The 24,262-nt window shown below is 33.1% G+C and overlaps 2 protein-coding genes across 3 annotated transcripts in view; both read right to left on the bottom strand.

Annotated features, from left to right (window-relative positions):
• Positions 1-1,703, bottom strand: part of LOC127808261 (serine/threonine-protein kinase/endoribonuclease IRE1b-like) — a 41,484-nt gene extending 39,781 nt beyond the window's left edge. Inside the window, exons 1-2 of one of the 2 annotated variants that reach the window (XM_052346718.1) lie at positions 1,361-1,703; positions 348-579 (exon numbers count right to left, since the gene is read on the bottom strand). In XM_052346718.1, coding sequence (XP_052202678.1) covers positions 348-579; positions 1,361-1,527 — 399 coding nt within the window. In that variant the 5' untranslated portion in view covers positions 1,528-1,703. Of the gene's footprint in view, positions 1-347; positions 580-1,360 lie in introns of those variants that run through there. The other variant, XM_052346719.1, reaches the window with a different exon arrangement.
• Positions 1,704-12,561: 10,858 nt separating this feature from the next.
• LOC127808999 (glyceraldehyde-3-phosphate dehydrogenase B, chloroplastic) lies at positions 12,562-24,184 on the bottom strand. The gene is made up of 9 exons (XM_052347775.1): positions 24,018-24,184; positions 23,782-23,895; positions 15,297-15,458; positions 15,028-15,195; positions 14,121-14,281; positions 13,953-14,014; positions 13,646-13,695; positions 13,064-13,470; positions 12,562-12,950 (listed from the first exon to the last, which is right to left on the bottom strand). The coding sequence occupies exons 1-9, from the start codon at positions 24,114-24,116 to the stop codon at positions 12,815-12,817; spliced, it is 1,359 nt and encodes a 452-aa protein (XP_052203735.1). The 5' UTR covers positions 24,117-24,184; the 3' UTR covers positions 12,562-12,814.
• Positions 24,185-24,262: the final 78 nt, after the last annotated feature.

The following is a 24,262-nucleotide window of genomic DNA, read 5'->3' on the forward strand; positions in this document are numbered from 1 at the left end:
GGTTTTAGACAAGTCTTTGAAATATCCTACAGATAAATTTTTACAATTTTGAAGCTGAATCAACCTCCCTTTTCCAACAAAACATCACAATAGCTACAGCTAAACGTGTTATCAATATCAGTTCTTGTATAAGGGTATAACCACAACATAAGAGCTTAGACAAATGAACAGTAACCAGAGCTTATACAAGCCTTTGAAATATCATACAGACAAATATTTAAAATTTTGAAGCCAAGTCAACCTCCTATTCAAAACAAGATTAAAATAGCTCAGCTAAACACATTGGGAAAACAAAACATCTGTATGTTAGAGAGCACAAGTTATGGTAATTTTTAATTTTCACATACCTTGTTTCTAAAGCCAGGGCCATGCACATAGAGTCCCCAATCATCTCCACAATCTATAAAGAAGCCATGCAATCCAGAGGCATTATTATCATCACTGTCATGATCAGGAAGAGCCTGATATGAAGAATAAATCGATGAGCCTGAGGTGAATGACCACAGGATCTTTCTTGAATTGATCTCCACTAAATAAATCGTTCCATCTGGAGCAGCCACTAAAGCAGTACCATGTTTACTGAATCAAAAGACCAAAAGCAAACCAAACAGAACAAAAACAATTATTATGTTTAAGAATGAGATAGAAGTCATTCATCACCCTTTCTTTAGAAAGATATTCAACTAAGAAAAGAAAATGGAAACGATACATGCACATATACATGCAATATTTATCTGTACACACCAGAGATGGAAAAACTGGAATTGTCGAAGTTTAATTTGGATTTCACTATTGTCCTAAAATACTTATCTGTTTTCCAATATAGATAGCTGAACTGACAGGTGAACCCTTTATTTCCAAGAAAATAGTCTATACGCAGGGTAGGTATCTCACATCCTAAAGTTGTATTTCTTTTTCACCATAACAATATAAGGGGTGTTAATATACATCAATGGACTTGGATCTTCTCTATTTCAAGCATGAAATAGAGAGATTCATTTCCTTGTTAGACCAACGAAGATTACTTAAACTCAACTGCACTTATACTTGACCACTCAAATTTCAGTTGTACTTGTATAGTGTGGAATTGCACACTTCCAGATTCCAAAAGGCTAGTCAAGAAAGCAGCTTAGGATGATATATAAGTTCGATTTCTTCTTTCTTGGAATATTCTTCCTGATCTTCTTTCAGAAAACAAAATAAACAAATGAATAAACACAGTGAAAGTTATTTATTAATTCATTTACTTTTTATAATAAGAATGAGAGAAATGAAACGCCAACAGCAAAAATCAAGCGAGGCAGCTCTAGCAAACCCTAAATTTCAGGCGAAAAAAATCGACGGACACAAGAAGACTCACGGTGTTATCGGCAATAGAGAATTGGCCGGTGGAAGCTTCAACATCTCTAGCTGTTCGCGATTCGCATCGAAGTCGGAGGGCCTCGAGATCTCCGAGTTCGAAAGGTCCCCGGAAATTGCGGAGAACCAGGCCAATAACCAGACTATACGAATCAAAAGTCGTTTCATATCAGACAATTGAATGCCAAACCAATCTTGCAGAGGTTTTTTAACGGTTCGCCAAGGGTTTTTCAAATTCTTCTACCATTGTCCATAGAGAACACCCTCCGCGTGACAAAATCTGATATATCGTAGCTAATACCAAACAGAAAAGAAAAAAATAAAGAAAGAAAGAAAGAAAAAAGTCCGAGATCATTCATGGCCGCCGTATTGTAGTGTTGATGGGGCTTGCCATATAAGCTGCGGGTATGGCTTGTACCAATAACTTATTGCCACGTAATAAAAGCCACGTCACTGGTACAAAGTGTAAATTAATAAATTAAGAGACTTTTTGAATTATAATATCTAAAAATTAGTTTTGATGTGAGCGCCTGAGCGATTGGTTAAGACATGAATTAATTTTTTTTTGGGTAAAAAGTGTACAAGTAATTTTAAAAATATTTTTTATAACAAGTCTAATAAGTTCTAATACAAAACTTGTTAATTTATATATTTTCTTAACACTTAATGATATATAAATGTGTTATTCATTTTTAATAAAAATGAACAGTATGACAGCACATGTGGGATAGTTTAATTCATATTATATATTTATTTAAATAATATAAAAAATAAAATATGATAGACGTCATTTTTCTCAAACAAATATTTTCACATAAATTGTCATATAACTATTGTTCATTTTTATTGGAGATGAATAATATTACTTGCAACTGTTATTTAAGAGATTGAGAAGTTATTTGATATCGTCTAAATGATTGAGACTTTATTAACATTTTTAGAAATATGTTAAAGTGTAACCTTATTTTTAATACACTACAAGAAAAGTAGTTTTTAGTGGCTATTTTTAGTGACGGTCAAAAGATATTTGTCACAAATACAGCTATTAGTGGCGGCCATAAATTGTTTGTCACTAAAAAGGCATCTTTAGTGGCAGCCGAAAAAATTGGCCACTAAAGAGCTCATTATTTGTGACGATCGCGACTTGTGGCCACTAAAAGTGCATTATTGTGACAGCCGATCGTGATGGCCACTAAAAATTTTGGTGTTTATTTTGATTATTTGTGAAAGTCATATATGGCGGCCATTAAAAGTGGATTATTTGTGACGGCCATATATAAGAGTCATTAAAAGTGGATTATTTGTAACGGTCATGTGTGGCGGCCACTAAAAGTGGAGTATTTGTGACAGTCGAACATGGCGGTCACTAAAAATTTAGGATGTGAAAGTTACTCAGACAAGCTTATTTGTGACGGTTGCCAATGGCGGTCACTAAAGGTTCATTATTTATGACAGCCATGTGTGGCGGCCACTAAAATTAGATTATTTGGAAGAAAGACTCAACGATGCTTATTTGTGAGGGTCAATATGGGCGGCCAAAAAAAGTACATTATTAGTGACGGCCATAGGTGGCAACCACTAAAGGTGGAATACATGGCAGTCCACTCTGGTACCCTTATGCTTATGCTTATTTGTGACAGCCGCATTGGGCGACCACAAAAAGCACATTATTAGTGACGCTCACTTGTGAGCGTCACTAAAAGTGGATAGGAAGACACTCAAACAATTTTATTTGTGACGATCGCCAAAGGCGGCCACTAAAGGTTCATTATTTGTGACGGCTAGAATTTGCGGTCACTAAAAGTATATTATTTGTGATGACTAGAAATGGCTGTCACTAAAAGATTGGAAAAGTGGTTTGAGTCATATGATTATTTGTGAGAGCCGGGGGTTGCGGCCACTAAAAGATAACTATTTGTGATGGCCAAATGCGGCGGCCATCACAAATAGTAAAGATGGATTATTTATGATAACCGAACATGGCCGTCACTAAAAGCTTTTGTCATAACTCAGCATACTTATTTGTGACGGTTAGTTTTAACAGTCACTAAAAATGAATTATTAATACTAAAAAGTACAATAATATAAAATATAATTAATAATTAATAAAAAAATATTTTCATTTTTAATAACATTCTTCTATTATGTTTTTATTTTTTAGTAACATTCTTCTTTTGATATTTTTAAAAAAAATATTTTTTATTTTAATATACTTTTATAATTAATTATTAATAATATATTTATTCTTAAAAAGTATATTTTTTACTACTAAAAAATTTACAAAAAAAGAAAATTATTTATAAAACTTTAAAAATAAATAAAATATCTTTTTTGTGGTAATCAAACATGTCGGCCACTAAAAATTTCTATCTAAATTGGAATATATACTTATTTGTGGCATAAAATGTGACATAAAATATAAAATATATAATTAATAATTAATAAAAAATGTTTTCATTCTTAATAACATTTTTCTTCCAATATACTTTTATAATTAATAATTAAAACAGTTTTTATTTCAATATTATATTTTTTACTATTATAAAATTTACAAAAAATATATATTTTTTATTTATTTTTCTTTTCCTGTAAAATATAAACAAAAGTTATATATATTTTTAAAATTATTCTTAAAAACTTTTATTTTCTTTTCCTTTCATCTCCCTCCCTCGTCTCTCTCCCACCTCCTTTTCATTTCCCTCCATCGCCCTCCCTCCCTCTCTCATCTTTCCCGCCCCATCTCCTCCTCTGCCGCCTGACTGGCACAACCGATTCTGTCTCCATCTTCGTTTCCATTTCCCTCTCCTTTTCCGTCTTCGACTTTGGCTCCGTCACAGCCTCAACACTATCACTATTGCCGCCTTCGCTACCTTAACGCCGCCGCATCTCCATCTCCAAGAGGTATCTCTCTTCTCTGTTGATTGCACATAAACAATATACTTGTAATAATAAATCAGTTTTGAATCTCCTTCTCCAACAAAAACAATATACTTGTTAGAAGAACTCATTTGGAAAATAAAATTAATAAAAAAAATTTGAGGTTTCATTAATCTTGTAGGTTATATTAAATTTTTGGAGTCTTATTACCTTATTTTGGTGACAAAACATTGGCAAATCGGATGTATATGTGGTCATGCGATTTACAATATAAATGAGAGCCAGTTAATTACAATTCCGCATGCCTCAATTCAAACCGATGTTGCGCATTCCAAAACTGAACTGAGTTAGAGCTGAACAGGTATAATTTAAATCATTTATACATCTTTCTCATTAACAATTTTTTTTTTTTTTGTTGATTGTCTTTTCTATTTAATACAAGTTGAAATATTAAGACACGAACCGTCTGCATGGGAAATGTTCAAGGTGACACACAAGATAAAAGACGGATCTATGGTTGATTCCACATCAAAAGAAATAATGGTAAATTTTATTTTAAACAGTTTATGTTGTTATTGTGATATATATTTTAGTATTATGTTATAACATATCTATTTTATTTATTATCAAATTTCAGGACAAAATTCAATCTTTAGTAACCCAAAGAGCTGAGGAAGAACCTTCTCAAGCTATTGATGAAAATGAAATTTTTTCTAAAGTAATGGGAAAAGAAAGACATGGACGTGTTCGTGGGTATGGATTCGGACTAACTTTTTTTTCTGTCCTTGGAAAGATTCCATTTCATCATGAGCTTGTTACAGAACTAGAACAAATGCGACAACATAATAATGGTTTGAAAAATGAAATGCAACTTTTAAAAGAGAAAAATGAAGCGTTGTCGACAGAATTGAACCAAGTCAAAGAAAGGCAATCAATTTTTAAAGTTTTTATGGAAGATGTTAGGGCAGGAAGGATTAGAAATAACAATTAACTAGATTTAATTGTTTGATATCTTTTTTTTTTATGTAAAGTGCTAGATGTCATTTTTTTTAATGACAATGTGATTGTAAATTGCTAGATATCTTTTTTTGATGACAATGTAAATGTAAAATGCTAGTCAATTATTAATTGACTAGAGTTGTTTTCTGAAGTTTTTTGATTATTAGAATAGTGTTTATTTTGGATACAATGTATTAAATTAAAGGGTTTAAAATATAGAAAAACAAGCAGTGGGTTATGAGAAAATTTTATAAAAATCACTTTTTATGGCGACCAACAAAAAGTGGTCACTAAAAATATGTAAGCACCCCTGCCCGGATATCCGAACCACCCGGATTACCCGAACGGGAGCGCTTACGAAAGGAGAAAGAATGAAACACGAGACAAGAATCACCCTGACATGCATACACAAAAATAAGAACAACGGAAGCGAAGCTAAACACACGCATGCACTACGGGTACCCCGCTAGCACAGCGGTCACATGATAAATAAATGAATACAGACTGTTGTGCCAACATACATAAGACTCGAGAAAAGACCTGGCACAATACAAAATAATAGAGTAAACCCTACTCAGACATCAGAGTTAAAAGGGATTGACGGGACTACCTGTACACCATACCGACTCTGCCGCTAAAATCTGACTTTCTTGCCCATGGCCCGCGCTGCCACTGCCTGGAATGATGGAAAAATAAAGTGAATCGAGAGACTCAGCAAGCATAAGAGAAGAAAGGCTGAAGACTGCACAAAACCAATAAACTTCTCTCAGAACACTAACCCCCAAATACACACAAGTCATGAGACGCTACAACACAATAGTATAGCATAATCATAGCACATACCGGTTCTTGGGGCCCACATAAGACACCTAACACCCAAGTCCCATACCAACCTGTCGCTGCCCTGGACGGTAACAAATACCTCCAGCATTCTGCGCGCGCTATCCCGGGTCAGTGCTCCCGCCACCCGTATGTCTGTGTCGGTACTCCCAACACCTGCCCATGTCGGTACTCCCGACACCCGAGCCAAAGGCTCCCTCGGAACGGTACTCCTGTTCGAGAACTAAATACTACCAGTAACCATACAATGCACATAACAATGCAATGACGTAGTGAGCATCAACGTGATGCACCGGTGCCCATACATCCAGACATCAGGCCATGCTCCGCCCACATAGTAAACCACACGCGATGTATATGCCCGTGCTGGATGCAACTTGACCAAACTAGAATGTTCGTGTCCAAGCATACTCAATAAATGAATATCCCAACATGCAACTCGTACCCATGTGCATATCAAATCATGAACAACAATATAATGAATCTAGACGTGCAGTAAATTACATACTGGTAGATCTAGTCAGCAGTGCCCCGCACCGGTCAACGGCCAGTGATTAGGAGTTTTCACCCGACGGTCCACTTCAGGGCCGTACAATAGTCTACCCCAACGTCACCAACAACCGACTTCTGCCCTACTGCTTGATAACTCTAATCGAACCATAAATAAATCCGAGAAAAACTATAAATAATCCCGATAAAATCGTAAATAAACCCGCATGTCTAGGAACCTAGTTTCCAGGCTGGTTCAGCATCATTCCCAAAAGGAGTGGGGGCGGTACAAACCCCCATAGGCTCGCAACGAATAAAATTCTAGAAGTCTCGGATTTAATTTAAATTAAAGCAAATGAATAATAATTCAACAAATAAGGTCAGGTGCCGAATTAAAGTAAGGGAGGTGATAAAATACGAGAAATCCCGGGGTCTTTCACGGGAATTGAAGAACACGAGGAGAGGGTTAAGAGCTTGCCTTTACACGGCCGTTTCCTGCCCTTCTTGCACTCCCGCTGCGAAGTAAAACGTTTAATAACTATTAATAAAACCCGTGACTCACATTAATTAAATCTAATCGTGTAATATAAATAATTTAACCGTCTAAAATCCCACGTAGGCGTACCACAAATAAAATCTCAATATGTCTCATTTATTTTAAATTAAATAACACCAATAGCATCCTCAATTTATATATATAATTAATACGCGATATCGAAACGAGTTAAGGGAAGACGAGGGGATCATAAAATGGAAAGAAATTGTAAGGATAGACGAGAGCTTGCCTGTATCTAGCCGTTTACTGCGTTTCCCCGCTTAAACACCACCAAATTAATACACGCTGTAAATTAATATACACTCTCAAAATTAATAAAATTATGTCCAAAATAAAATTCTAACCGTATAGAATATTTAATACATAATTCTCTACTTACCTGGCTAATTAAAACCCATTTAAATCTCATTTAATCTTAGATTTTGCCCCCAAATTCCTCCATTTTCAGCCTCAGCGCGCGCTATTTTCTCCTCTGAAATTCCTCACTGTTGCTGTTTGAATTGAAGTCTCGAAAATGGCCGAATCTATATATATATTATAACAAAACAGCTGTCAAAATTTTTCACGCCCATTTCTAGTTACTATTTAGATATTTTATTATATTTTTTAATTTTTTTTGCTTACCCAAAATGGAATTTTTATAAGTCATTAATTAAGTCTAAATTTGTGAAAATCGTGTAGTTCTTGGAACACGTAAATATATTTTTTTATTGTTAAATAGTGTTTGGAGAATGTGTAAATATGTTGATATATGAAGAGACAAAATTTAATTCATATTATTAATTTTTAAATATTAACATAAAATTTTAATTGAAATAAATTACAGAAAAATGAGATTTTTTTAAATCCGGAGAACTCTTGAGATATCAGGTAATACCGTTGAATACCGAATGCCAAGTAAATTTTTTATTTTAATTTAATTATATATATAGTTTAATTAATTTAAATTTATTTTTTATAATTTTAAATGTTATAATTTTATATATAACTTAAATGTTATAATTTCATTTTTTAACTTTATTTTTTTTATTACTTTCTTAAAAATGTGACATGTCTTAAATATGATAATTGATTGCTAGAGGGAATATGTAAAGTCATGCATGGATAATTAATTTTAAAATTTTGATTATTATTATTTATATAATTAATTGATTATTTAAATTATTTTTATTTTATATATAGTTTAATTATTTTAAATTTATTTTTTTATAATTTTAAATGTTATAATTTTATATATAACTTAAATGTTATAATTTTATTCTTTAACTTTATTTTTATTTGTTGTTTTCTTAAAAATATGGCATGTCTTAAATGTGGTAATTGATTGCTAGGAGAAATATGTAAAGTAATGTATGTATAATTAATTTTAAAATTTTGATTATTATCATTTATATAATTAATTAATTATTTAAATTATCTTTATTTTATATAGTTTAATTAATTTAAATTTATTTTCTTATAATTTTAAATGTTATAATTTTATATATAACTTAAATATTATAATTTTATTTTTTAACTTTATTTTTTTTGTTGTTTTCTTAAAAATTTGATCTGTCTTAAATGTGGTAATTAATTGTCAGGAGAAATATGTAAAGTTATATATGGATAATCAATTTTAAAAATTTGATTATTATTATTTATATAATTAATTGATTATTTAAATTATTCTTATTTTATATATAGTTTAATTAATTTAAATTTATTTTTTATATTTTTAAATATTATAATTTTAATATTATAATTTACTTTTTAACTTTATATTTTTTATTACTTTCTTAAAATTTGATCTGTCTTAAATGTGGTAATTGATTGTAGAAGAAACATGTAAAGTCATGGATAATTAATTTTGAAAATTTGACTATTACCATTTATATAATTATTTGATTATTTAAATTATCTTTATTTTATATATAGTTTAATTAATTTAAATTTATTTTCTTATAATTTTAAATATTACTTAAATGTTATAATTTATTTTTTAACTTTTTTGTTTTTACTTCTTTCAAAATTTGACCTATCTTAAATATGGTAATTAATTATTAGGAGAAATATATAAAGTCATGTATGGATAATCAATTTTGAAAATTTGATTATTATTATTTATATAATTAATTGATTATTTAAATTATTTTTATTTTACATACAATTTAATTAATTTAAATTTATTTTTTATAATTTTAAATGTGATAATTTTATTTTTCAACTTAATTGTTTATTGTCATTTATTTAATTCTCCTTTTTCCCATTGGTCTACTCCGAAGATGTGCTATATGTTGGACTTGGAGAAATTAAATACAAATTAAATTTATGTTTTGAAAATTATGTTAAGTAAGATTCAGATTGTGTGGCAAAGCGTGGGAAAAAAAGGAAAACTTAATGGTGACATGTGATTTGATAAATTGAGAGAAATTGGAGAATTTGAAAGAAGAAAAAATAATAAAAGAAAACTAATATTTGTCTCTTCTTCCTCTTCATTCTCGTTCAACACTTCCATTTCCTCTCTTCTCCTTTCTCAATTCTTCTTCTTAAATTTTCTCTTATTCTTTATTTTTATTTAGTAAATTTTAACCATTTTTTTTTATCCAGTTTGGTTTTCTGATGTAACATAGCACCACTATTATGTCAAGTGAGTGATATGAATGCAACTAGGAAAAATTAGGCCTTAAGGGTTCGTGTGGTACGCACATATGAGACAAATACATGTGAAAATTAAAAATAAAAACGTCTACCCTTGAATACATATTTTAGAATAAAGAGGTTGATTATCGTTTATTCTTTTCTTTTTTTTTTCTGTTATCGTGTAATTTTTGTATTTTTTTACGCATTTCTTATTGTATTACATGTTAATTTAGGTTTATTTTTTACATGATTTCGGGATAGAGTTATGTGCTTTTTATTGTTCGTCTACCCTTAAATGTATATAAGGAAATCTTTTAAAATTTGTAATTCTTTTGTTGTATTCCCATGATTGTAACATGATTATTTTATTTAATTTTTACTTTTTTATTATAATTTTTATTTATTGTAACAACTAAATTATACAATTTTCGCTTTAACGATTTTTTTTTTTTTTACAATATCCATGCATCGCATGGGTTATCCACTAGTTTGGCTTAAAAGCAGCAACAAGATGGGCGGCTCAACGTGTGCCACGTGGCCACAGCTAGCTGCCCACCGCCTTGCCCCAAAACGACGTCGTTTTGGGGCAAGCTTTGCTGAAAAAACAGCAAAGTCTTTCCACCCGCGCGCACAGCTACCCCGCCGCTCGACTCGCGACCTACCTTTTCTTCCTGCGCCCGCGCACCATCCCAGCTAGCCACTTGCTCAGTAAATACATACGCCACATTAAATTTAAAGAGGCGTCATGACAATTTTCGAAAATTGCATTTAAAATCCCAATCTTCTGGAAACTAACATATACACCCCTAACTCCCTTTTTCACTTATTCCACTAACACCCCAAGTTTTCAGAAATTCCACTAATTAATTTATTATATTATTTCCATAAATATTCTCAATTAACTTAATTTTTTTCTCAAAATTACATAAATAACATTTTTCTTAATTCTCCAAATACCCAAATAAATTAATATTTCCTTTTAACCCACAAATATACAATAATCTCCACAAACACAATAATTAATAATTAATGTCTCTTAAACCCAAAAATATTTAATAATTATTAATTGCTCCTACCAATTTAATAATCATTTATTTAATTCCTAAATTTCGGGATATTACAAAATATTTTCTTTTGTGGCACCCATGACTCTCACTAAAAGTATATGTTAAACACTTTTTTGTGACAACCAATATAATGTGGTCACTAAAAAACGTTCATTTTGTGGTAGCCACCACTATCACTAAAATCTTACTATTTGTGAGAACCAGCAAATCTATCACAAAAAATTCATTACTTGTGGTGCCCATCACTGAAGAGTCATTATTTGTGACGGCCATGACCATCACAAAAAATGACATTAGTAGCGAAGGACTGTGGTTGTCACTAAAAATTTTTTTGTGATCGTCACATTCGGCTACCACTAAAGAGTATTTTTAGTGACGGCTAGCCAATAATCGTCATTAATATTATTTGTGACAGACTTTTTAGTGACAGCTTGTAACGACCAATTTGGTGGCTACTAAAACTTTTAGTGACAAGTTTTATGATTTTAGTGACGGTTTTGGCCTCCACTAAAAATCTTGTTTCTTGTAGTGATAGTTCATTATTTTAAAAAAGAAAAAATAAATGACTCCTTATTTTCATTAAGAAAATATGTTTGTTTTTAGTCTGAATTATAATTATTAAATGACTATATATTTTTAGAATTATTATCTCTTTTCATAATTATGTTGGTGTATTTTTTAGTCATTTTACATATTTGTAATTTAGCAATAAAATATTAATCAAATATTTGTTACTTGTTTTTAATAATAATAAGTATAATCAAGTTATTAAATATTTGTTGACAAAAATTGCTTTCACAACACTACATAATAAAATACAATGCAATATAATTACAACAACATAATATAGTATAACAATATCAAATATGCACAAAATAGACCTTACCCTAGATTTTCGTAACAGCATTATAAACTCTAATGAATTTCTAAAATATTGTGGTTTTTTATAATATTTTAGATTTTAAAATTAATAAATAAATGAAATGATAAATGATTCTCAAAATTATTTTTAATAAATTTATAAGAGAATATTATAATTTGGTAAAATAGAAAAATATTTTAAAGAACAAGAATTATCTAAAAAACACCTTCCAAATTAATGTTTGTATTTTTATTTAGGGTAAATTATGTCCGGCTTATTTAGTTATAAAAAGTATTTTTTTTATTTTCTTAACATTATATTATGAATTAAAGAATATATTTTATGATAATTTTTTTTTACATTTTTTGAAAATAAATATTATGCTTTTTTGAAATATAAAATAGAATATTTTTAGTTATAAAATTAAAATTGAAAATTAAAAATAATTTCTAAAACTAAACGAGACCTTGATTTTCTATATTATTAATGAAAATTTTAATTATTTAATAAAAAATTAGAGTTAAAAAATAATTTGTCCTTTCTATTTAAATGATTGGAAGCACTTGATTAGAGATTGTTTGAGAAACAAGTAGAAGATTAGAAATTATATTATTAATAACAAGCAACCGCTTGAGAAACAATTAGAAAATTAGAAATTATATTATTTATGATTTGATTTTTATTGAATTGGTATTCTGAATGCCTATGACTAAATTTGAATTATTTAAGCTAATAGTTAATAGTAGTGTTTGATAATGAAGTGACTACATGCTAGTGTTTCATTCATTTATTGGATTGCTAAGAGCATATATAAAGTAGGAAAACCGCAATGAGCAACTAATTCATTCATGCCTGTATAAAACACCTTTCCAGTTGACCATGATAATGCACCATTGCAGTAAGGAATATTTCCATATGAATACCAGTAGAGTTGGTTTGACAGGAAGAAGAAGAAGAAAAAGAAATATAACAGAAGCAGCATTTGCATCTACATGGTGCTTTATTAACATTTCACTATATAAATTCTGCTTCCCTTCTCCCAATTGTCATCACAAAATAAGCATCTCCTGGCAATGAGGCAGGAAAATTCTTGGCTCCAAAATGACGTTGACAAGCCAGCCAAAAGAACAAAAATTTGAGGACTTCTTAAGATTCATAGACCTTGCACTCCTCATCAGCAGGGTTTGTCTTGCAGAAGTCCTCCAATGGATCTCCACTTCCCGGGGCAGGCATGCCCGGCCACTTGCTCGCCACCAGATGCGCCAAATCGACAACCCTTTGGCTGAGAACAATGGAAGACAGAGTTGTCAGGACCGAATCATCAGAAACCCATCCTACTTGTTCTTGTCAAGTCATGATCATTGGCTTGAAAATCTTAAAAAGAGGTTTCCATACCTGTATCCCCATTCATTGTCATACCAGGCCACCACCTTGACCATGTCATCTCCCATGACCATTGTCAAAGACGCATCGATGGTGGATGAGACATCGGTGCATCTGAAGTCCACCGACACCAGAGGAATTTCACACACGGACAGTATGCCTTTCAGAGGCCCTTCAGCCGTCTTTCTGAAGGCTGCATTAACATCTTCAGCAGTTATTCCTTTCTTGGCGACATTCACAACTAGGTCCACAACGGATACATTAGGAGTGGGCACCCGGAGAGCAATGCCATTGAGCTTGCCCTTAAGCTGGGGAAGCACTAGAGACACGGCCTTGGCTGCACCGGTGCTTGTTGGGACTATGTTAAGTGCTGCAGCTCTGGCTCGCCTCAAGTCCCTGTGAGAAGCATCCAATAGCCTCTGCAAACAGTTCAAGCAATAAATTTCTCCCCAGAAAAAAAAAAAAAAAATCTTTTCATCGAATACTGAACTAAATACTTCATCAACATAAACTGTTACTTTTCAGGGTCAATAGGAACAAAAGGTTTTCTACCACATCTGATTTTTAAAAAAATTAGCCCTCATTCATGCTTACCTGATCACCAGTGTACGAGTGGGTGGTTGTCATGGTTCCCTTGACGATACCTGCAAAATGAATCAAGGAGATCTCAATCTACAGTGTCAGAAACCAGGAAAAGGTAACAGAAGAACCTTATTAACAACTTATTCATGAAGATATATTCAACAAGTAATGAGCTAATAAGTTCAAGACAATAGCCTAGAAATAGCATATGATGTTTCCATAACTATCCTAAGGTACCTTTGCATTTTCTTCTTCAATATGTTACTGCAGAAAATGAAATCTAAAATGATTGAAACTGTGAACATGAACGAATGATTACCAAATTCTTCATCAATGACTTTCACAAAAGGAGCCAAACAGTTTGTAGTGCAAGAGGCATTGCTGCAGTTACCAAATTCCCAATCAAATATTAAGCATTGAAGAAATAATGCCTCTAACTCAAGCAGTAGCCCTTGGCAGAAATACGTTAGACTCCAGAAAAACTAACCTTACAATGTTAGAAACTTCATGGGAGTAGTCTCCTTCATTTACTCCAACAACGTAGGTGGGAATGTCAGCACCTTTTGCTGGAGCGGTGATGACAACTTTCTTGGCACCAGCTTGGATGTGCTTCCCAGCCCCGGGACCATCCACAAATACACCAGTTCCCTGTAGTTGAAATCATTCAAATAGCTTTAGAGGATTCTTCTGGAATGGGGAAGTTAGTAAGCTGGCTCTTTTCTCATACAATTGAAAAGTAAGGAAGGGACTAAAAGCGGAACACCGAAAGAAATAGAAAACAATCCCAGAAAACTGAGAAACAAGGCCAAAGGAATATTGACCGGAAAGAGGACCAACACAAAGATAATCACGGCCTTCAACTATAATCAACAGAGAGAACTCGTGATCTCTACGAGGCCAGAGAATTTAACGTGTACTATTTGTATCTTCTATCAGGGAAAACAAACCCTGGGCAATGGATCTATGACATAATCAAGTTTGATGATAATAAGAATTTAACATGCTATATATCACGGTATCAATGTAGTGGCATATGATGCATCTGTGAATTGAGCATGTAGTTTCTAAAACCATTGCAACTAACTGCAAGGAGAGACCAGAGAATAGGGAAAACAGTTGAGCCACTAAAAACACTTTGAAGCACTGCAATCGTCGTATCAATGACTTCTAAACTCTTGACATGAATATTACAAGATCATTACTACTGTAAGTAGTGCGCACAAAGATGAACTGGTTTCTTATGAAACATGGTAGCAGGATTAAACACTTCTGGATTACAAAATGAAAGGTCAAGTTTTGAATTATTCAGATAAAAACTGGAAGCATTAACCCATGAACCAAGCAGGGTAATGTAAGTTACTTGGAATCTGAGAATTAAAGAATAAGCAACATACCTCAATTACAATGTCAATCCCCATTTCAGCCCAAGGGAGCTTCAGCGGGTCCCTGTTAGAGACAACTTTGATAGGTTTACCATCGACACTGATGGTACTGTCGTCAACAATTTTCACATCAGCCTTGAAGGTGCCAAGAATTGAGTCATACTTCAGCAAGTGAGATGCCTGTATTTACAATGAAAATTGTTAGTAAAATAAAATTTCCTTAAAATTAAGTAACTTCACCTACTGACTTATGTCTGTTAGTGAATCATAAAATCACTTACATTCCTGACACCACCGCTGTCGTTGACCACAATAACATCAAGTGGCGAATTCTTCCGCCCGTGCCAGCACCTAAGGAAGTTCCTGCCGATGCGCCCAAAACCATTAATTGCCACCTTCAATTTAGCCACTGTTTCTCCCTTAACAGGGGTTGATCCTGCAGCCTAATTTTAAAATACAAAACCAATCTATGACTGTCTGATGAAAATAAGGATAAAATATCAACAGAACCAAATAAGAATACAAGTGTCCGTTGTCTTTACTGTTTTTAAGCAATTTTTAATTTTAATTTTTTAAAACAGTGAAAACGCTTTTAATTTATTGTTTTTAAAAATATATTTTTAAAAATAAAAAAAAATTATAAAGAAAACTCAAAACAATAAAAAATTATTTTAGTTATTTTCAGCCAAAACAATCAAAATACAGAAAAATGGAATAATTTATTTATTTATTCATATTTTATTCTTATAATAGGAAAAAATGTTACAAGATTCACCAACTTTAAAATATATATATATTTTAATAATATATTAACATTAAATCATTCTAATTTACAAAATAATCAAATTTATTAAATAAAATATCATTAAAAAATTATTCTCAAAATTTTAAATAAAAAGTGTTTTTTAATTTTATATTTTGAGAAATAATTTTTCAAAATAAAAAATAGAACACATTTTTTTTCTAAAAATAAACTATCAAAATAAAAAATAAAAAATAAATTTAAAATTCAAAAACTAAAAATAAATTGAAAGATAACACAACCTAAGTTTTCACCGAGTGCGATTTTGTTCACCCCTTTAACGGGGTGAACATCACCCTCACAATTTTTGTGAGGGTGAAAAAGGCAACGGAACGGCATAAAAATATTTTATGTTATTTTTATGTCGTTTCGTTGCCTTTTTCACTCTCACAATTTTACGAAAATGATGTTCACCTCGTTAAAGGGGGTGAACAAAATTGCACTCGTTTTCACCGACCAATCTGTCCTTCAGATTAGGCTGCGGTCACTTCATAAACATATATGGTCGAATAAACTCTTAAAACTATAGTTCCTTCCATTAAGAAAAATTTGATCAGTATTTTTGTTTTTCCCGATTCATGTTCAGTTAGGACAGAGCAAGTACTTATGCGCCAAATTCTGAAATCTGGTGCTTTTCCATTTTACAGTTAACTAATGCTATGTTAGAAACTAGGATTTCAAACTATTGAACTTCAGCCGCTAACCCTTAATCTCACCTTAAATCCAGTTTGCTATTCACACATTCTTTCCAACCAGGCCCGCCATGACATTTTAGGGGTCTGAGCGAAATTTTTTATGGACCTGATTATATTTAAAAATAAAATTAATATAAATAAAAAAATTATTATATAAAATTCATAATATTTTACTTTAAATTTATTTTTTTAGTATTCTTAGATGAAAAATCAATAATTAAACTATTACAATTAATTTGTTCCAACATATATTTTTCAATAAATATCATCGTCAATCTATTAGTGTAAATTCATTAATAATAGAGGGATTACAAATATTGAAATATATATACAAAATTAATTGATAATTTAAGGGTTAATAAAAAAAATCAAAGTTATACTTGATAAGTCACACAACGAGATGATGAGGATGAAAATAAAATCGCTGAAAAGAAAACGTAGTTGTGAAATCAATTAGATTGAGAACCTACGCCTACACAGATTGATGGCAGATGCCAGTGACAATAAATGGATAAAAAATTGAGAAAGAGAGGAACTGAGAAAGACGATGGAGTCAATTATTGCCAAGCGCATAGAAATAGTTGTGATACAATCATACAAGGGAGAGATTGAGATTGATTAAAAATTATAATGATACTCAGGGGATTAATTATTAATAAAATGAACGTGGGAGATTGAAATTAATTAAAAATTTACAATGGCTTGAAATGGGTATGGGTATGGACCTCTAACGTCTCTTTAATTTTTAAATTTATTGTTTTTAATTAATTTTATTTTTTTAATTAATTTAAAATCTAAAAATTAAAATGGGCATGAACCCCCTAAGTGACTTGAAATAGGCGGCCTTTACCCAAGGTCGACCCTATTTCTAACCTACTTAATGTTGGGGTATACACAATGGCAAAGCCAAAATTTTAATTTAGTGAGGGTGAAGTTAGATACAAAAAATATAATTTTAAAAATAAGATAATAATGATAATATTAAAATAAAAAAAATTACAATTGTTCCTTACGATTTTTCATACTAAAAATTGCAATTGTTCAAGAAAGTTACCTTGATTATTTGAATCTTTAGACTCCTCATGACTATGAAATGTTAGTTTCTACCATAGAATAAGTCGAACACAATCAATTGATGCATTTAGACAAATTCGATAATCACATAGTATTTGTTCTAACTGTTTAAATAAAACTGTCTCAATATTTTGCTCTTGATTCATTAAGATTTCACAGTTATTTCGAGCTTAATTGTATGCATTATTAGCATTTTTAACATGAATTTAAAGTCTATATTTAAAAAAAAAAAATTATTAAACCATTCTTTCACAAAAAAATCACTATCTCCTTGTTCCTCATTATTTGTTTTAAAAATATAACAATATAAACAAAATGTGACATTTTTGTTTATACTATATTCCAACCAATTATCAAATTCATTGAACCAAACTTGAATGAATTGTTGAGCCAAATTGCTCCAATCAATCTATTGTGTGTTTTAATATTTGACAAAACATAATTTTAGTAAAACTATTTTTGGTATATTTAAAACCACTAATATATTTTTGATATATCTTAAATACTATAGTATTTTGTATATCAAAATGAATCGAAAAATGTTATTTCTCTAAGTCTGGAAGATTAGCGCACTATAAAGGAATATATAAGAAAATGTTTTCATTTTAGAAAACCATCTCCCGTGATTTCGATAACTAACATTCATTGTTGTTAAAATAATTTTTAATGAATTTTTCAAGAAATAGAAAGTATGTATTTTGAGGATGATAAATTGTTAAATCCTAAATTTGTACTAAAATCAAAATTCTACTTTTTTATTGTTTGGGATTTTAATTTTTTAAATATTTTTATTGAATTCAAATGAGGGTACTTTCTTATTTATATTTATGTATTAAAGTAAATGAAAGGTAAAATATAAATTAAAGAAAAACTAAATAAATGTAAATATCTTGTAATGTATACATACTATATGGCTTATGTTCTCAAGCAATTGTTATATGTATAAAATCTATTTTCTGTAGAATCTGGCCTCAAAAGTCGACTCTTGGTTCAATGGAGTCGACTCTCCTTAAGCTGAAGTCAACTTTTGCAAAGCTAGAGTCAACCCAGCCGAGAGCAGTTGATGCAGTGTCTACCTGACAGCATTGGTATTTTTCGAAGAGTTGACTCTAGCATTAGAGAAGTCGACTCTTGTATAACTAAAGTCGATTCCCATTTAAAATGAGAGTCGACTCCTGTTTTAGAGAAGTCGACTTCTCGGGTCCAATGGTCAAATTTTTTTTAGCCGTTATAAATCCGTTAGAAGCTCTATTATATATATCAAGAAAAGATTTATGAACAAGACTAATGCTCTATCAAGATTTTTCTTCCTAAAGCACACTCAAGCTCTTAAGCAACTCAAATAAAGTAATCCAAGGTTCAAGCTCAAAGATATATCATTTGGAACCCAAGGCAAATGAGAAGAAGATATTATTTCCAAGTGTGGTAAATTATATTTGTATTCATACTTGCCTTGTAATATTTGTTCTTACATTCATATCCATGTTAGTCCAAGTGTATTGGACATATGATTGTTCATTTGTATGATTTGTGGATTGCGAGTGGCCTCTGAGAGCCCAAGTAATCTAGGTGTGGTGTTTTGTTGTAATAGTTTCCGATGTGAGTTAAGGGGAAAACCTCGGTGTTGTACAAGTTTGCTAGGTGATCTTGTGTGGAAATATAGTGTTGTTGTTATAGTGGAACCTCAAATGTCGGGTTGACCTTGAGAGAGTAGAGTAGGTATTCAAGATATCGAACCACTATATATTCTTGTGTTATTATTGTTGTTTGCATATTTATATTGCTATCACACCAAACAACATATATATTTATAATAAGTATTTTCTTTGTATAAGAAAATCTCAAGAGTTTTTAAAATGAAAGAATTTGGTTTAATAAGTTTTAATCATTCAATTCACCTCCCTCTCGAGTGGCCATTGTGTGTCAAAGGACCAACATGAATCGTCTTGATTTCGAGGCTAACACAGATTTCTTTGCACGTAGACTCTTCCAATTTGATCTCAAAAATTAACATTTTAATCCATTATTGTAGTTCTTAGCCCGGGATCTATAGGAAGTTGTGTAACATCAATTTGCTCAATACTTGCTTTATTAACTTGTTTATTTTTGAGTAATACTATTATGCTCAATGGGCTTATCGAATGGGGTCAAAAAGACCAAAATGCCCTTGCCCAAAATACAAATTTGCAAGGTATGTCATTGCCTCCGCCTCTCTCATTTCTCCCTTCCTATGGCTGGCCATAGAGTGTTACTGCCTTCGCCTCACTATTGTCGCCTCGCCTCGTTGCCTCCCCGACAATCAGAAGATGCAGCGACGATCGGCAAAGTGAGGTGGATAGGCGATGACAGCAAGGTGGCGAGGCGAAGGCAGCAGCGCTCGACGATCGACGGTCACATTGCGACCATAGGAAGAGAGATGAGAGAGCAAGACAGTAGCCCACTTTGCAAATTTGCAAAGTGGGTGATGGCATTTTAGTTTTTTTGCCCCCATTTGATAACCCTTTCTATCAATCTGTCTGACCCTATAGAAGAACTCGATCATTTTCTTCAATATAAATTTCTTTCATACTTACTTTCTTTACTTCACAATTTTCTTCAATACTTATTTTTATTTGCATTATCATTGTAAAAAAAATAAAATTATGTGTAAATTGTAAAAAATGCTATAATGGTTACTACTGGACCATTATATACTTGTTTTCTTCGATACTTACTTTTTATTTATATTAGTAAAATAATATATATTATTTCTAGTAGTATATTATTGTAAAAAATAAAATTTCAAAAAAAAAATCTAGCCTAGTGGGGGCAACTATAATATCCCGTATTACATGGTATTGGAAAATAAATAATTTCAGTGATTTTGAAAAGATATCGGGTGGTCTGGGAAGACCGAAAGTTAGTTTCAATAAATTAATTAATTAAATTTGTCAAATCGATGGCAGGGAATTCCCTGAGACTTAGATGTCCAAGAGAGATGGTATGAGATTGGTGAGTGTGTCGATGTGAGGTTAATGACGCTAAAAGTAGTTCGACTGAGAATAATTTATAGAATAAATTATGTATAAACTTAAATAGGTGTTAGTACTGAATGGTTGTAGAGGACTTTTGGGAAGCTAAGGGGACCCTAAGAGTGGTCCGTTTTTGCGAGTGAAGCAACCCTGAAGTGTTTTCTGGTGGAATCGAGGTCCCGTGCAGGAGTAAGGACAAAATCGATATTTCTGAATAAATATTGATAATTAATTTTTAAAAAAATCAAGATTTTTATGACGTGATAATAATTATTTGAGGTATATATTTGTGAGCGTGAGGTGAGCTTGCAGGAAGCTTCGTTTGTCTCTGAAATTGAAATGGCTGAGAGGAGCAGAGCGAGAGAGAGAGCTCGTGAGAGCTTGGCCGAGGCATGCGAGATCGGAGAAGAAAGGTAATGCGCGAGAGAAAGCGATGGCGGAAGAAGCACCAGAGGCCGCGGTGGTGGCCGGTTGTAGCGTCCAGCAGCGGAGTCAGCCATGGCCGACGCGAAGCAGGCGCGAGCAGCGGCTAGAGCGAGAGCGGTGGCGGGCGCTTGAGCAGCTGTTGGGGGCGAATGGTGAGCGAGCGAGCGGCCACGGCAAGGCGACCAGGAGCTCTGTCGGTCAGCCATGGCGGTCGTGTTGGAGCTGCAACGCGTAGGGATGGCGGCGGGCTGCGGCGTTTAGAGGCTGCGACGGCCTGAGGCCGACGATGGCTAGCGGTCGCGCGAGGGTGGAGGTGGCCGGCCAGAGGTCGCGGGCAGCAGCGGCGGCCGGTGGGCCAGGCGGCCGTGCGCAGTGCGCAGGAAGGAGGAAAGAGAAACGGGAGAGGTGAGGAAGAAGAAGATTAAAAAAAAATAGAAAAATAAAGAAAATCTGGAAAAATAGGAATTTTTTTTTGAAAAATTCCAGAAAATTAGAAAAAGGTTTTGAAAATTATTTCGAAACTTGTAGAGCGTACTGGAAGCTTAAAAATGGAGATTTGGACATGAGATGACAACTAAAAAGGTAGTGCCAATGTAGGAGATTGGTTGAATTTCTTCTTCGGAATGTCTAAGGTAAGTTTATTTAATTCTCTTTAAGTTAACAGCATTATGTGGAATAGTGTGAATTGTGAAGTGTTGATTGGAATTAACTCTGGGTTGGGGTTGTTTGGAAATTCATTGATGGATGGTTTTGCGGTGTATGGTAAAATTGATGGCATTGGTTTAATGTCTGATGTTAATGGAGTTGGGTTTTGTGTGGTTGCATCTAGGGTTGACCAGGGAGGTGGTGGTCCTAGAAGAGTTCGAGGCTCGAGCTGGAGTTCGTGCCGAGGCAGAGATGAAGCTTAGTGTTTCTTTATGAGTTACATGTAGTGGTCAACATTGTATGATATGTGTTCTAGTGTACCTATGGCCATATGGAGGACTAGTGTTGTGGGAGGGTTAGTTGATGCCTTAACCTATGGAAGTTATGAGGGCATGGAAGACTACCTATTTGCATTGCATTTTGTATTACATGCTCCCTCTTTCTCATACTTCATTTACTTATGCATTGCACCCTTACTGAGTCTTTATGACTCATGAGGTTTTACCTCGTGTTGTAGATATTGCAAGTTCAGATGCCGGCATGAATGGTGTTGGAATGCTATGTGGCGACTACTATTGTTGGCGAGTTTGGGAATTGTATTATCTTCGGTATGTATTCATATGGTGATATGTTGTTGGGCTTGGGATGGTACCTAGTTGTTGTAAGCATCATAGTGTGATAGATGATTGTGAGATTGCTTGATGTACATGGTTTTAGTTGGCGAAATTGAGTTTCAGATGAGGTAAGGATAAAAAATGTATGTTCTCATAAATTCCCAATACTCAATGGATGTTTATTGTGCTAGTTTTGTGCCTGAGTCACTTTTGGGTTATTGTAAGGCGAGCTGAAGAAAGGTAAAGCTCACTCAGTTTTCAGGTTCTGTTCCGTTGTGTTTTTTTTGTTTGTTTTGGGATCGATTTCTCGAATGGAGGGAATGAAAGGACAAACCCTAGTACCCACCTAGGGCGTTTCATAATGCAACATAGTCCAACTCTTCAGTTGTTGGTTTGTCATATGAGTAATCCGGTCGATTATTCACCGATAGCGTCTGTAAGTGGGAGCTAGTCGTTACAGCAATGGCCCCCACTGGGCCTCACGTGGCTCCGCCCCTAAGTATACAACAATATTTATATAAACTAGTACAGCAAAAACAATAAGTAATGGTTGAAAAAGACGACACTACAACAAGTAAAGAAATGATACAGATTGAGTTGCGCCTATGCATTGTCCTAAAGATAGAATCGCCATGTACCTATTGCAAGCAGACTATAGTGATCGTCTTAGCAAGATGAAATAATCTCTCCAGTGAAATAACAGACAAGAACAGTTGAAGCTGGTAGAATCGTAATGGTATTTTGCTATCTTATTTGGACAAAAGGAACACTAGAAATGAATTGGGCTCTCGATTTTTGATTGATGGAAAAACTCTCAAAATTTTTGTATCTTGACAGAGGGACAAAGTTCAATTATATACAGCCGAACCTAACCTAACACGAAGGCAGACAAGTTGTGAAAATTGCAGAAAAATATATATATATTAAATAAAATTTTAATATATTAAAATATATTATTTTATTCTTTTTTATCTTATCAGACTGGGGCAATGGCAGCGACGGCACACGTGTGAATATGGATTCGCCAGCTCACAAAATTTGGGTCTGTCTTGGCCTAAATTCAAATACATGATTTGAACTATTTATACTCTTAATCAAGGAACGCAAAACAACTTACACACACATTCAAACACATATGCACTCACACACAACACTTAATGCTGCTATCTGTTTTTCTCACCAATATAGAAGGCAGTCTCAAACACCCCCCTCCCGGCCTTCACAGCACATTGTATATGCTACTTTAATGCCTTAGCTATACCAGATTATCAACAGGGCATAAGTTAATTCGAGTAGATTCAGAAAACCACGGTACTAATCTGCCATATTAAAATACCCAGCTTGGCAAGGTCAATAGATTCTATAGCTAAATACCTTAATGCAGACGCAAGTATCTAAAGCTTATGACTCTGAGAAGTCTGTTTATGTGATAAACCATCAGAACTGCAAAAGGATTATAGTGGAGAAGGCCAATTACTAATAAGGGATTAGAAGAAAACCTTGGCTGTAAGTTGGGCAGCCACTGCATCAAAGAAGGATGCATCCCTAGCATTCTTCGCGTAGGGCACGCATCCACTGGACCGGAGCCCAGAGAACTCTGCTACTTCCAGCCTCTGCACCGAGAAAAGAAATTAACAAGCAGAAAACAATTAAAGCGAGGAGTCTTGTGCAAAATTCACATAAAGATAGGATGAGGGGAGTCAGGGGACATTGAGAAAGAGAGAGATAGAAAGACCTTTGAAAGGCATTGAGTGGGGAAAGAGTGAGAGGGCTTGGAGGGAAGCCTGGTGTTCGCTGGGATTCTTGAAGATGCGAGAGCTGCGTGGGTGGCCATGGCCGATGCTAAAACTACGAGGATAACTTCCCACTACTATATATACAGTTTGAAGTTTAAATTCGTCTATGTTTCCAAGTTATTTTGCAAATTGGGTCATCAAAATTCTGAATAAAAAGAAGAAAAAAATAATGGTTGGAAATGAG

The sequence above is a fragment of the Diospyros lotus genome, chromosome 8, assembly GCF_014633365.1.
Source record: "Diospyros lotus cultivar Yz01 chromosome 8, ASM1463336v1, whole genome shotgun sequence".
NCBI lineage: Eukaryota > Viridiplantae > Streptophyta > Magnoliopsida > Ericales > Ebenaceae > Diospyros > Diospyros lotus.

Coding starts and splice junctions, on each gene's coding strand:
- LOC127808999 (XM_052347775.1), bottom strand. CDS start 24,116: ATGGCCACCCACGCAGCTCTCGCATCTTCAAGAATCCCAGCGAACACC. Junction 14,282..15,027: donor GGATTGACATTGTAATTGAG/GTATGTTGCTTA, acceptor TTTCAACTACAG/GGAACTGGTGTATTTGTGGA. Junction 12,951..13,063: donor GACAATGAATGGGGATACAG/GTATGGAAACCT, acceptor CATTGTTCTCAG/CCAAAGGGTTGTCGATTTGG.